Source organism: Pangasianodon hypophthalmus, chromosome 15 (assembly GCF_027358585.1).
Source record: "Pangasianodon hypophthalmus isolate fPanHyp1 chromosome 15, fPanHyp1.pri, whole genome shotgun sequence".
Classification (NCBI taxonomy): Eukaryota; Metazoa; Chordata; class Actinopteri; order Siluriformes; family Pangasiidae; genus Pangasianodon; species Pangasianodon hypophthalmus.
In genome coordinates this window covers 17182270-17196660 of record NC_069724.1, presented here as the reverse complement: position 1 = coordinate 17196660, position 14391 = coordinate 17182270, and the positions used below count along the sequence as shown (strand labels likewise).

At 37.4% G+C, this 14391-nt stretch overlaps 1 protein-coding gene across 1 annotated transcript in view; it reads right to left on the bottom strand.

Annotated features, from left to right (window-relative positions):
• col27a1a (collagen, type XXVII, alpha 1a) overlaps nucleotides 1-14391 on the bottom strand; it is an 81081-nt gene that overhangs the window by 15998 nt on the left and 50692 nt on the right. Inside the window, exons 25-39 of the mRNA XM_034311275.2 lie at nucleotides 14328-14381; nucleotides 14156-14209; nucleotides 11666-11719; nucleotides 10098-10151; nucleotides 8911-8964; nucleotides 8365-8409; nucleotides 8118-8162; nucleotides 6708-6761; nucleotides 6444-6497; nucleotides 6240-6293; nucleotides 5925-5978; nucleotides 5126-5179; nucleotides 3159-3266; nucleotides 2580-2633; nucleotides 1087-1194 (exon numbers count right to left, since the gene is read on the bottom strand). Of these exons, the coding sequence (XP_034167166.2) occupies nucleotides 1087-1194; nucleotides 2580-2633; nucleotides 3159-3266; nucleotides 5126-5179; nucleotides 5925-5978; nucleotides 6240-6293; nucleotides 6444-6497; nucleotides 6708-6761; nucleotides 8118-8162; nucleotides 8365-8409; nucleotides 8911-8964; nucleotides 10098-10151; nucleotides 11666-11719; nucleotides 14156-14209; nucleotides 14328-14381 (900 nt within the window). The remainder of the gene's footprint in view (nucleotides 1-1086; nucleotides 1195-2579; nucleotides 2634-3158; nucleotides 3267-5125; nucleotides 5180-5924; nucleotides 5979-6239; nucleotides 6294-6443; nucleotides 6498-6707; nucleotides 6762-8117; nucleotides 8163-8364; nucleotides 8410-8910; nucleotides 8965-10097; nucleotides 10152-11665; nucleotides 11720-14155; nucleotides 14210-14327; nucleotides 14382-14391) is intronic.

Genomic DNA, 14391 nt, shown 5'->3' with positions numbered 1-14391 from the left:
TACTGTATATTATCAGGCTCCTTAAGGGAGAACAAAGTCAACAGCAAGCTGATTCAGCCTGAAGCAACATAACATTGATTTCATACTGAAACCATAATAGTGCTCTTACCAGCACTGTATCAGCTAGACTCATTAGCCTAGATTGTGGTCCAGATTAGATTTATTTATCAGATTTAGATTTATTTATCTTTAATAAATCTATATATACTTAGTTAGTACATATTTGAAATTGGTTTAACGCTGGAGATGAGGAGGTCGCTTGCATTCGCTGTAGCTGTAGAGGTAGAAAATCAAGAATAGGGGAGCTGCTTGTGTGACTTGGCAGTATGCAGCCACAGTTAAAGTGGGACGTCACATCATATACAAGTGCCCCAAAAATAGCCAAACTGTAATTTTTAGTTACTTTCAGTGCTGGAATACAGGCAGTGACATATTTTCAGTAAAGGTCCTTCTATTCACTCACTAACAAGATCATTTTTTACCAGCACTCTGTCCTCTGTGTTAATTTTTCTTACTCCCCAGTTTATCAGGAGATAAAATAGTGATTACCTTCAAGCTGCACTTTTCTAAAAAGCTGAACTTTGGAAGTACTACACTGTGACCAAAAATGTAAAAACAAACAAACAAATAAATAAAATGCACCTACTTCCCATTGAATTAAATGTGGATTACACAGAGGTTGAGAAAAAATGCCAAAATGTGAAATCACCTTTACTCATCACTAACATTAAAAATTCAGGGACAGGACTTTTTTCAACCTAGTGACAATATCGTCCTCTGAAAAGCTTTTTCATGTTCTCTTCTTGCTGGAAACATATACCTCAACCTACACGATTGTGCAGCTTTTTCTTGACCTTGCATGCTCTTTACAATGCACTGGTCCTTGAATGCCCTCTTGAGGGTGAGGGTTCTCGATATCTATATATGTCTGAAAGTTTTTGTGTTTCAATTTCAGCTTGTAAAAATAAGTGAATGGAAACCCCACCACACACCTCAGACCAAAAAAGCTAAAATCCACTTCATTATACACACATAGAAGTGCCTTCTAACCAAAATAAATGATTTACTACTTTCTTTTTTGCTTACCACGGGTCCAATAGTTCCTCTTGATCCTTTTGGTCCAATGGTTCCAACTGGTCCAGGTTTCCCTGCTGTTCCTGTCTCACCCAGGTGTCCCATGTTGCCCTTTGCCCCCTATAAGGAACAGATACAGTCAAATACAGATACAGTATACAGTCCAGTACCAAGTAGAGATAATACTTCTTAAAGGACCTACAAATTGTAAGAAGCTCATGCAAAGTACACAATATGGCCACAGCCCTCATATGTGGACCTCCCCCAAACCTTTGCCACAAAGTCACATGATTGTATAGGATGTCTTTGTATCCATTAAAATTAGAACTAACAGGCCCAAACCTGCTCCAGCATGACAGTGCTCCTGTGCACAAAGCGAGCTCCATAAAGACATGGTTTGCCAAGGCTGGTGTGGAAGCACTCAAGTGGCCTGCACAGCGCTCTGACCTCAAGCCCAGTGAACACCTTTAGAATAAATTGGAATGTCGAATGCACACCAGGCCTTATCGCTCAATGTTAGGCCAGTGCCCAGCCTCACTAATGCTCAAATCCCCACAGCAACAACAAAATCTAGTGGAAAGCCTTCACAGAACAGTGGAGGCTGTTATAGCAGCAAAAGCGGGGGCCAACTCTATAATAATGCCATATAGCACATATAGATGTCATGGTCAGGTGTCCACATACTTTTGGATATATAGTGTATATGTAAGATGAAAGACAGAAACAAATATGTTGACAACTTGTTCAGAATGTTCAGAATGCCAAAAAATAAATAGAAATTAAACATACTCTTCCCACATTGAGCTGGTCCTACTTCTAAATATCAGTGTAACCCCTGCCTTTCTGCCAGATGAAACCCTAGTACTGTTTTGTAATTGTTTTGTAGCAGAAGCAATGGTTGTTGGCAGTGGATCCTAATCTAACTAACTGCAAATAAGATCGTATTAAATGTACTAATTTTTGAGATCATTAACACCCAGTAAGACAGTACACAGTAAAGAGCAAAAGCCTGAGGCTACAAATAAGCTTGAAAAAAGGCCAAAAAAATGGTGCAACAAATTCCACTGGGCCTGTTGGTCAGTGAAAACTGCACAGTATTCCTGTAAATACAAATAACCATACTGTCCTACAAAGGCAAAACACCTTAACTATGCAAATATTGAAACTGAGGAAAATGGTGCCAATGTTAGTATGTACTGGCAAACGTGATTTGCCAGTGCATACAAATAATATAATATGTAAAAAAAATTATATTTAATATTTTTTCCATCATTGATAAATCAAGTCATTTTGAGTCATTATTCAAATTCAACCAAAACAGCAGTTAACATGCTTTGCCATTGTAGAGCAGTAAATTTTAGTTATTGTCTTTTATTTAGTGTTCATTTTAGAGTCCACACTGCAGGAGCACTTCAGGAAAGGAACTAGGCAATGAATTAGTTTTATTTTATTTATTTATTTTTTGTCAAAAACAATTAAATTGCGTGACTTTTTGGCTCACTAACCTTGAGGCCAGGCTTCCCTCTCTCGCCCATTTTCCCTGGCTTCCCTTCAGGACCCTGAGCACAAAATAAACACACACACAAACATATAGATCATTCAAAATATCTCATTGATAGAACATAAAAAAATGGTAATTGGTTTTCTGTTTCTGTGCTTTCTAAAAAAAAAAAAAATGTAGGTAGCCTCTAGCTTAGGGATGCACTGATCTGATTCTGAGAATTGGTATTAGAATAATTTTTTTTCCCTGATCCAATCCACGGATATATTTTAAGTAGAGAATGTACAGCAACAGAAGTTTACAGAGAGTCATTTGATTACTTAAAAATTAGAATTTATTTGTACTCTTTACTTTTTAATGATCAAATTGTTTTATTTTACTCTGTTGAATTAACTCAAATCCTTTGCAAGCCTTTGTAAAATAGCATCTTATGTATGAAAGCTAGTATATTAATAATATCTTCATTGTTAATATGAATGTTTGTCCTTAAAAGCATTTGCTTTATCACATTTTTTTGTTAAATTTGTGTGTACATGCATAGTAGTATGTGTGTGTGTGTGTGTGTGTGTGAGTGTATACTCACTCTGACTCCAGTGAGTCCAGGATCACCTGGTGGACCCTCTTTGCCTTTGATCCCTGGGTCACCCCTTTCACCAGGTTCACCCTCTAGACCCATGTCACCTTTTTCACCCTGTTTAACAAAGAAATGTTGCTAATGATATTCTAATGAACGTGACAGAATCCATACTAAGACAGTACAAATATTCTTCTAAAAATGATAAACCAACATGAAGACCAGAGAGCTATCTGTGTGAGAAAAGCAAGCCATTTTTAAGCTGAGAAAAGAGTGTAGCAATTTGGAACAATTTGGAATGTCCTGAAAAACCTAAAAACAATGGTCAGTGACATCACCAACAACATCCATAGGGCAGGGATGAAGGTATCACAATCCACTGTTCGAAGAAGACTTCAAGAGCAGAAATATGGAGGCCATATCACAAGATGCAAACCACTCATCAGCAGTAAGAATCAGAAGGCCAGATTGGAATTTGCAAAGAAATACAGAGATGATCCAGAAAAGTTCTGAAACCAAGAGTAACCTCTACCAAAGTGATGGAAAGGCCAAAGTGTGGAGAAAGAAAGGATCTGCTCATGATCCAAAACATACAAGCTCATGGGTCAAGCAGAGTGGAGGTAGTGTCATGGCTTGGGCTTGCATGGCTGTTTCTGGAATGGGCTCACTAATCTTTATTGATGATGTAACACCTGATGGTAGCAGAATAAATTCAGAAGTCTACAGAAACATTCTCAGTCAATTTACAAAGAAATGCATTCAACCTAATTGGGAGGAACTTCATCATGCAGGAAGACAATGACCCAAAATACACTGCCAACACAACAAAGGACTTCATCAGGGGAAAAAGTGGAAGATTTTAGTCTGGTCAAGTCAATCACCACACCTTAATCCAATTGAGCAGCATTTCACCTCCTGAAGAGGAGACTGAAGGGAGAAACCCCCAAAACAAACAACAACTAAAAGAAGCTGCGGTACAAGCCTGGAAAAGCATCACAAAAGAAGAATGCAACAGTTTGGTGATGTCAGGTGATAGATTGAGTGCACTGGTCTAATCAAAGTAAAAAATCACTCAAAAGGACAGATGAAAGAACCAAGTTTAATTTTTTTTTTTTAATGAAAGTGTCACACCTTTTTTGTTTACCATGTCTGCTATTCAGAGGAAATGCATCATGACCCCAGTAACGTATTATGAACTTGAAATACTAAAATAATATAAATCACAAATCTAGCTCCCTATCTGCCTTTTAGTGTGTGTTTGTGTGTGTGTGTGTGTGTGTGTGTGTGTGCGTGTGTGTGTGTGTGTGTGGGTATTACTTGGCCCCAATATTTTTTGTTACAGCATTTAACAAACACCCTTATCCAGAGAGACTTACAGATTATTATTATTATTATTATTATTATTATTATTATTATTATTATTATTATCAATGAGACTTCAGGATATTATGTATTAGTCAACCCTAATAGTTTAATTGTCAAGCACTGATAGATTGTAGCTCTCCCATCTAATATCACCACCAGCTTCCACTGCTTATGAAAATATCATTTTGTCAGTTTAGATACAATAATGTACAGTATCTTAAATTTTCAGACGATGCTGCAAGCATGGGCCTCCTTTACACTTTGCAACATCGGGATCATATGCCAGAATCCTGTTTGTTGATTTCACTTAGGCATGTAACACAATGTTCCCATCACTGTTAAACTATCCACACTATCTGTGCTGGACTCCATGTGCCGGTGGATCGCATGTGAGACTGGGGAAGCTCACATCGGATTCTCTGACCCTTAACACTGGATTGCCTCAAGGTTGTGTCTTATCACCATACTCTACCCTGTGTATGCAAGTGATCCTGTAAAACTTCTAAAGTATGCTTATGACATGGCAGTCTTTGGCCACATATGGAATTGAGACACCATAATGAAACCCAACAGAAGACATATTTCATTTGACTTTAATGGGACACTCGTACCTTGGCACCATCAGGACCAGCAGGACCATGTTCACCCTCCAAACCTGGCTCTCCCTATGCACATACACATACATACACACCATTATTTAACTTTTTTAAAAAAATGTTCTCACATGTATAACATCCATGTATAGTGGGGTCCAAAAGACTGAGACCACTAGTGAAAATGCTTCTACAAAGGTTTACACCTGATGATCCATGTTAGATCAAATCCATTGGCGTGTCATCTGAACACATGCTTCAACGGAAGGGATAAGACTCACAGAAAATCTGACCTTTTGTACAAAGGAGTTAAAAAGGTTAATATCACAGTGTGTTCCATCCATTCTCTGTACCGCTTACCAGTAACCTGGAGCCTATCCCAGAGGACTCGAGGCACAAGGTGGGGGACACCCTTGATGGGGTGCCCACAATTGTGCACACACACACTGGACAATTTGGAAAAGCCAATCAGCCTAGAGTACCGGAGTACCCAGAGAAAACTCCCGAAGGACGTGGAGAACATGCAAACCCTGCACACACAGGGCAGAGGCGGGATTCGAACCCCCAACCCTGGGGTGTGAGTCAACAGTGCTAACCACTAAGCCCCATCACAGTGTGTTGCTTAAATTTAAATAATGACCTAGAAATTGTGCAACATCTTGAATACTGAATAGTCAAGATGTTGCACATTTCCTTCCTTTGTTTTGGAATTTTCAAAATTTTGTTTATTTCATTTTAAATTAAAAAAATCCCAGATTTTGAATGCGGTATCAGACTTTTGGACCCCACTGTATGTATGAACAAAAGTCAGACGGACCCTGGGTCCGATGAGGCCTGGAGCTCCGGCACTCCCTTCAGCTCCCACTGCGCCCTATTGTATAACAAAATACAAAATAGTGAGTTTCTGAAATTTCTTTTTAGCAAATTCCATAATTCTAATATGATCACAGAATGTTCAATATAATCAACAAACAATAACTAGAATCTCAATAGTGATGGAGCCTGGCTATCACAGGCTAACATTAGCCACCTGCCAACTTCCAAAATTTATAAGAAAAACATCTTCATTCATTGTCATTAACCACTTTATCCTGGTCTGTTTTTCTCAGAAGATAGATAATGATCATTCTACCTTCTCTCCTGGTTCACCAGGGACTCCTGTTTCTCCCACTTTTCCTGGTGGACCCTGAAGAAGAGACAGTGAGAGACAATGATAGAAAGACAGACAGAGGCCCTTTCTTGAACTAAATTGTACTGAGGAAGCAGTGTGTGTGTGTGTGTGTGTGTGTGTGTGTGCGTGTGCGTGTGTGCGTGTGTATATGTTATGGAGATTTACCTTTGGTCCAATGTTTCCAAGAGGCCCTATTGTTCCTGGTATTCCAGGGGGTCCCTTAGTAAAAATGAAATATTTGATCAGGAAATAGTTTCACGCACAAATGCAGACACATACATACCAACACATACCAAGCTGTGATGGGTAGAATTGTGTATAAGAGCACGTAAAACACTATAGTGTGGCAAATTTTTGTCTTATAAGTGAATAAGTGAGGCAGAAGGATGGAGGAAGCATCTTTAATGTTTTAGCTTTGATTTCACTCACTGGCTCTCCTGCAATCCCCTTTTCTCCTGGAGCTCCAGAAGGCCCTTGGATTCCCTGTGGAGACATATAAAGTATTAATATCCAATAACTAGGCATGTGGCATTAATCAGTTCTGCAATATATTACAATATTCCAGGCACCCAAAATCGTTATCATGGACGTCATCTGCCTGTGTTTTGGTTTCTGTTTTGGTCGTGTTTCCGCTCCCACATAGCCATTGGTTTGCTCTCCATGGTTGTGTTCACCTGTTCCTTATTTCACCCTAAGTAGTTTCTTTAAACCATGCTGTTTCTTTGTCTACTTACAAAGTCTTATTATGCATTCATGACGATAGTCCGAGCTTGTTTTTATGTTTTCTAATTCCTAGTATTCCTCTGTGTTCTGGTTTTGATCTTAGCCTGTGTTGCACTATGGCTTTGCATATTCCCTGGTTAACACTTTCTGCCTGTGTGCTGACTTCTGCCATAGATAATTACAATGATTTCTGGATTTGCCCCAATAAAGCCAACTCTGAGTTTCCGCACTTGCGTCCTGTTTCATCAAGCTGCACATTGCACTTCCATCCCATTCAGGTGCATCTGAATCTTATTTTCCTGTTTTTATTTGAAGGCACATGGAAAGAAATCTCATAATGGAAGGGCATTTTCTTCATTAGACAAAAGTTCCTATAAGGTTGAAAACTGGGCAGGCAAAGTTTACAGAGAGGAATAATCTTTTAGTGATGTGGTACTTTTTAAAATAAATTGTGTTTATATTAAACCAATTATTGTAATATGGAAATTTATTATTGGCACATGCCTACCATCAACATGACAAAGCTCCTGAACTGCTAATAATATTTACACATTCTATATTTATCAAAAAATATGGTTAAACTGTTTGATGAGTCCTCAGTCACACCCATATGTGTTTGTTGAACATCCCTTTCCAGATTTAGTCCCTCTTTCTGTTATAATAACCTCTTCTGGGATTACTTTCCACTAGAGGTTGGAGTGTGGCTGTGGGGATTTGCCCATTCAGCCACAAAAGCATTAGTGAGGGCAGACAGAAATCTTATTGCTATAGTATACAAAAACATTCTAGACAATTGTATGCCCACATATGTTTGGCCATATAGTGTATTTCATTCAAATGGTAACATATATACACTCTAAGCAGTGTTAATTATTGTCTTTTACCAACCAACGTCTGATATTAACTCATTTACAACAGTCCTCTATACTTATCATCCCAGTTTTTGTCTTTTTACACTTTTGCACTATTTTGAACTTTTATGGATTTCCCGTAGTAAACAGTAACAGAATCTTGTTCAAACACTATAACTGATACAGTTATTTTAGCTGTTAATATCTGCTGAAATAACTCAGGCTTTGTAGTCTACTGTCATTTAATAAATGGGATGGAACACACCGGAAATCCTTTTGGCCCTGTCTCTCCCGGCTCGCCAATCTTCCCCTGCAGACATTAAAAAAAATTTGCACAGTAATCCAGGTGCAGCATGTTGAAATATGCTGAAAGATTTTAAAACATGGTAGCTTACATTTTAAAGAAGTGAAAATAAAAGTTTTTTAAATGACTATCAATGAAGTGATGGAAGTAGAAGTTTAAAATATAATATAATGTATATAAAAATATCATACTGCTATGCAGCTTTTACCTGCTCTCCAGGAAACCCGACTTTTCCAGGGGGACCAACAGGACCCTAGGACAGGACAAGACAGAAAAGGACAAGCAGAAAAAGAAAAAGTTAATGTTTCACTGTATGTTCAGTTCTACTATAAAATTAAAGTAATCTAAAGATCCAATAACCTACAGCCAATATTAATAAAATCATAAGGGTTTAAAAAAAATTAAGGAAAACATACGGTCATTTTTGCTCACAAATTAGAACCACCTTACCTATATAAAGCTCTTGTGCACAAATATATATCATGCTTTGTTAAAACACCGTCATGTGTGTTTACATCATTTATCCCATCTTTTTTAAACAAGCAAGCTTGCTTGTAATGTGAGTAGCAATAATTTGTACAGATATGTAGTGACCCATAAGCATCCAATTAGGTTGATAAAAACACCAAGTGAGAATTTAGCATATAACAGGATTTGGACAAAAAAAAAAAAACATCTGGTATTGGTATGACAGTCAAAATCCTAATATTGTGATGTCACTCGTATGACCTTTGAACTCTTTAAGATCTCTTACCTTTTTGCCCTCAGTGCCAGCCTCGCCAATCTGACCATCTGGCCCCCGTGGGCCCTAAACACACACACACACACACACAGACACACATGCACATACACAGTCAGAACACTTAACATAAGAACATCAAATACATAAGGACATAAAGAGAAAAAGAATTGGAAAGGAAAACCTAAAATGCTTAAGATAAACATAAAATCCATTAAGATATCAGGGGAACTATTACATACCATTTTAATGGTGTTAGTGGTCACAGAGGAATAAGAAATATGTGGGGGTAAGAAAGAAATCAGTAACATAAGCATAATTAAAGACAGACAGAGAAGATGAAAGAGAAAATGAGTGAGCACCTATGACAGATGAGTGTAGCACAGTAGTGATATATAACAGTAAATGAGCTGTTGTGTGTAGGTGTATGCACGTATGCATGTTCATGTTCAATTCAATTCAATTCAATTCAATAATTTCCCTTCTATAACTGTATACTATATAGTCAAATAGTGCAATTCTGAATTCATTATAGTTTTAACTTAAAGTCTATCGTGTTGAAATTATGAATGATGAAGTCTTGAGTGAAAACTGTTCTTAGCAATTGCAGTCTGGAGGCTATCCAAGGAAGAACATCCATAGCCATCTTTATGGTTTCTATGTGGTACCATCCACAGTAATCTCATGCTGATCTTAAGGCTGTACATGTGGGGCCATCCTCAGCAGCAGCAAGTGATTTTCATGTGGCTTTCAAGGAATTCTAAAGGGCCTATATATGGTTCTCTTTTACAGCACAAAAATCTCACACACTATCATAAATTATTATATACAATATCTCCATCTTGTTCTCTCTCGTTTACCTTCATTTGAAGAAACAAGCATGCAGACTATTTACAAATCATTTCCAGATTATCTTCTAGTGTAACAATGTTGCATGTGCACTGATAACTGCTGCAACTCTCTCTGTCTCTCTCTCTCTCTCTCTCTCTCTGTCTCTCTCTGTCTCTCTCTCTCTGTCTCTCTCTCTCTGTCTGTGTAATTCAAGTTAATCCTACAGTTTTATGGGGATGAAAATAAACATTTGGTATTGGTAACTGTTTCTGTTTGTGTGTGTGGGTGGGTGTGTGATAGCTTGGAAAGCAATATGTTCTTCACACACACACACACACACACACACACACAGATCCATGGATCTATCTTACCCGTCTTCCCTTAGGCCCTCGAGTGCCAGCAGGGCCTTGTGATCCTGGAGTGCCCTAAATGACAAAGAGATAAGGGTTTATCCAATACACACTCTCTCTCACACACACACACATTTACTTGTATATAGTCGGGTGTTGTAGAATATTAAATTGAAAAAAAAAGATCATTCAGAAATGTTTCAGTAAAAGCACATCTGTTTTTCATGTTACACTTGCCTGTTTGGTTAATTGGCTCTTATGTTATGCCACTTTTGTTTAAGGCAATACTTCAGAATCAGTCTAAGCTGGGGAGTTGTTGAATTTCGTCAATAAGTATTTACAAAAAAAAAACCAAAAACATATTTTTGTAACATTCTTTAATGTATTCTTCAGTCAGGAGTATTCATAAATTATTCAGTATATACATTCACTGTCCACTTTATTAGGAACACCTGTACACCTGCACATTCATGCAGTTATCTAATCAGCCAATCATGTGGCAGCGCAATGCAAAAAGTCATGCAGATACAGGTCAAGAGCTTCAGTTCATGTTCACATCAAACATCAGAATGAAGAAAAAGTGTGATCCCTGTGACTCTGATCGTGGCATGGATGTACCAGAAGGGCTGGTCTGAGTATTACAGAAACTGCTGATCTTCTGGGATTTTCACACACAACAGTCTCTCGAGTTTACACAGAACCGTGCAAAAAACATTGAGTTAGCGGAAGTGGCAGGAGTGGAACCTAATGTGGTCTTCTGCTGTTGTAGCCCATCCACCTCAAGGTTCGATGTGCTCTGCATTGTGAGATGCTTTTCTGCTCACCAGGGTTGTAAAGAGTGCATCCTGTTAGCTTAGACCAGTCTGGTCATTCTCCACTGATCTCTCTCATCAACAAGGTGTTTCAGCCTGCAGACCCTCTGCTCACAGGATGTTTTTTTGTTTTTCTCACCATTCTGTGTAAACACTAGAGACTGCTGTGTGTGAAATTCCCAGAAGATCAGCAGTTTCTATAATACTCAGACCAGCCCTTCTGGTACTTCCATGCCACGATCAGAGTCACAGGGATCACACGTTTTCTTCAATCTGAACTTTGAAGAAGTTCAGAGAATCTGAACTTCCAAGAAACTTGAATTTTGGACAAGTGTAAATAGTAGGAATTTTTTTTACTGTGTTGTTGCAGTGTTGAGTTAGATAATACTTAACAACAGCTGTAGTAAGACACTTTCACACATCTGTCACATCCTGACTTGACCTGACTTGATAGTTAGAATCTAATGGCTGTTGCTTTCATGTTTTATCATTGGATATTTAATTAATAAAAATAATTAACAACTATTTTTATTAACTATTATATGTGAGTATAGGGTAAACATCTTTTTGGTTCTTTTCTCAATACCGGGAAATGGGAGAGAATTTTGTAAATAGGAACCATTAGTGTATGCTACTGTGGCTAGCATTTAGTTTAAAAAGTCTGGAGATTCTAATATTAAAATAAATCATACACACTCCTAATTTAATGTATTATATCATGAATAGGATTCAGGTTTATGGACATACAAGTTTTTAAAATGTTCTGCTAGAACTTACTGGTGAACCTGGTGGTCCAGGAGGTCCGGCCTCTCCAGGAGTCCCTGGATGTCCCTGAGACAGACAGTATGCACACACTTAATTTCATTCTATAATAATCCTGAGGTGCACACACAATAATATTAGCAAAGCAAATATAACTAATGATTTCAATGATAATGCAATAACATTAACCCATAACACAACATTAATAAAAAGGACATTTCTGAAAATGTTGGATTTGAGAACATAACAGAACACTAGGGGCAATGAAGGAACTTACGTTAGGTATGTAGCTTGCTGCTAAGCAAACAATAGTTGCTAGCTTGTTACATACATAGTTTAGCTAAATAAGGCTATAATATATAAATGAACTAACTATACTAGTTATCTAGTTATCAATGAGGAAGCCATGTTGACTGCTGTGCAAATTTTGAAAATTGAAATTATAATTATATAGGGAAATGTGACTTATTTAAGTCAAGTAATTAAAAAAATAGATTACAAGTGTGTCCAGGGCTGTTTTTTTAATCTCACTTCCACCTACTCCTAGACACTCTTGACCAATCCCATCTGTTCCCACAGAAAGTTTGATCCATCCTGCCTGCTCCCACAGTTATTATTTTTGTTTGTACCTGCCCACAATATTTTCTAATTAACTTAGTTGGTTTAATTTCCCAAAATTTGAAGCACAGCAATCCCAAAAAAATTTACTGTTTTCATTCATTCATCTTTAGCAAATGCTGTGTGAGCACTGGGCCACATCCAAAATGCTCCTATGTTAATTGACATGGCCTTTCTTTGTCCTGCAAGCTTCATATCTCACTGCCTGATCTGGCATGAAAAATCTGCCTGCTGCCTGACTTATTTGTTGGGTCCCATGCAAAAATACATTTCTAATTTAGACTATTATGGAGAAAAAAACTTGTGGAAATGGTAGTCATTACTATATCCTGAATCTACTGCTGTAGTAAATCTTGTGCCAACAATGTAGAACAGGTATTGATGTCTATAAAACAGCTATAAAAGCAAAGTGGATTTTCTCCAAAAGTTGACAGAAAAATTTAGTATGGTAACATTCTGCCAGCTCCTCAACTATACTGTGTTGATGGCATATTGGAATATTTTATAACCAGAGCCAGCCAAAATCAACTAAACACTGATGACAAAATAATTACAGCTATAAATTATAGAAGATTATATAATAGAGCCTATAACTACAGGTATATAATGTAATTCTGAAATAGTGTAATTCATTATAATATTTGAATATTTGAAACAGTGGACCAATAATTATGCTTATAAGTAAGTGTGTGAACATTACCAAACCTTTTCTACCACACAATTGTTAATTTGTCAGAATAACACTCAACCGTAGACAGTATCAGATACCAGCTTTATTACATTGTAAAATCTACTTTATAAATGTAATAAGTATTTAATAGATAATGCATCCAATATGCATTAATGCAATCTAAAACTATAAATAATGCACATATTACAGTTATATTACTAGTCAAATTTAATCAATTTACTTAATCAAAATACTTAATCAATTAAGTTCCTTTATTTCATACAAAACTGCATTTTGTTTCAGTGTGACCCTTTTGTCTTTCCATGGTCACAGCACCACCTCGTATACACTTCAACATCTGATAGCAAGACCATGAAACTCAGAATGAGTGATGGTAATAATGTAGTGATTGTCAAAAACATTGAACAATTAACATGGTTAGAAGTGAATTTGGGTGGCAGAGAGAATATCTCTGTTTTGATGTGTGTGTTTGGGCGTTCAATTAAGAAAAACATAGTGCTGTTATGAGAAGTGTACCTGTGGCTGGTCTGAACTACACTGCAATCATCTGTTAGTCCCTCCAATTGACTAACTTATTATACACATTTTTGTGTCAGTGTTCTGGCAGATTTATTTTTTCTGCATGGGAGCATCATCAGACACGGGTGACCAGGCATACGCGCAGCTTAGTGGGAACAGTGGTTGTGAGTCTTAAATTGCCAGAATATTGATTGTTTAATTGTTTCATCTAGATCACCAAGTCCTCTGAACTTTAGCTGTGCCCAATCAAGTGAAAATGGTACTGTATTTCACATAACTTGGAAGAAAATAACTCCATCGTAGAATTGTAGCCATCTGTCTATGTAAAGTAGTTATATCACGTAAGTACACGATTGATACAGATTTCAATTTTCATTTTAATTTGTTGCTATGTCTCTAATTTAGTAATTTCTCTTTTATGCATTCTCTGTTTTTCATTCATTGTTCTACTTCTGTGATTGATTCTTTCCGTTTGGGCCTGATGTCGAGAGACAGTGGACCATGCCACATGTAAAATCAACTCTATCAACTCATAGTATGACTGCTTAAATTTATATGCATACATACTAAAGACTTCCCAGTGCCACTGAAATTCACAACTCTTACATACAGTATGTGTCTGCATGTGTAGTTTGTGTATTTGTTAGCATTTATGTGGTGTCTTAATGCAAACTTACGGTAGATCCTTTTTCGCCTGGTGGTCCTGGCAAACCTGTCTCTCCTCGATCGCCCTGGAAAAATACACACACACACACTCACATGTATACATATCAATATTTTGTTATAATGTCATGCTCAAAATGCTCGGTGCTTTGTCGATTTAGGGAATTCAACTGTGAAGCGTCTTACCTTTTCTCCTGCCAGTCCAGGTTCACCTACTGGCCCCACAAAGCCAACCAAACCCTACACACAC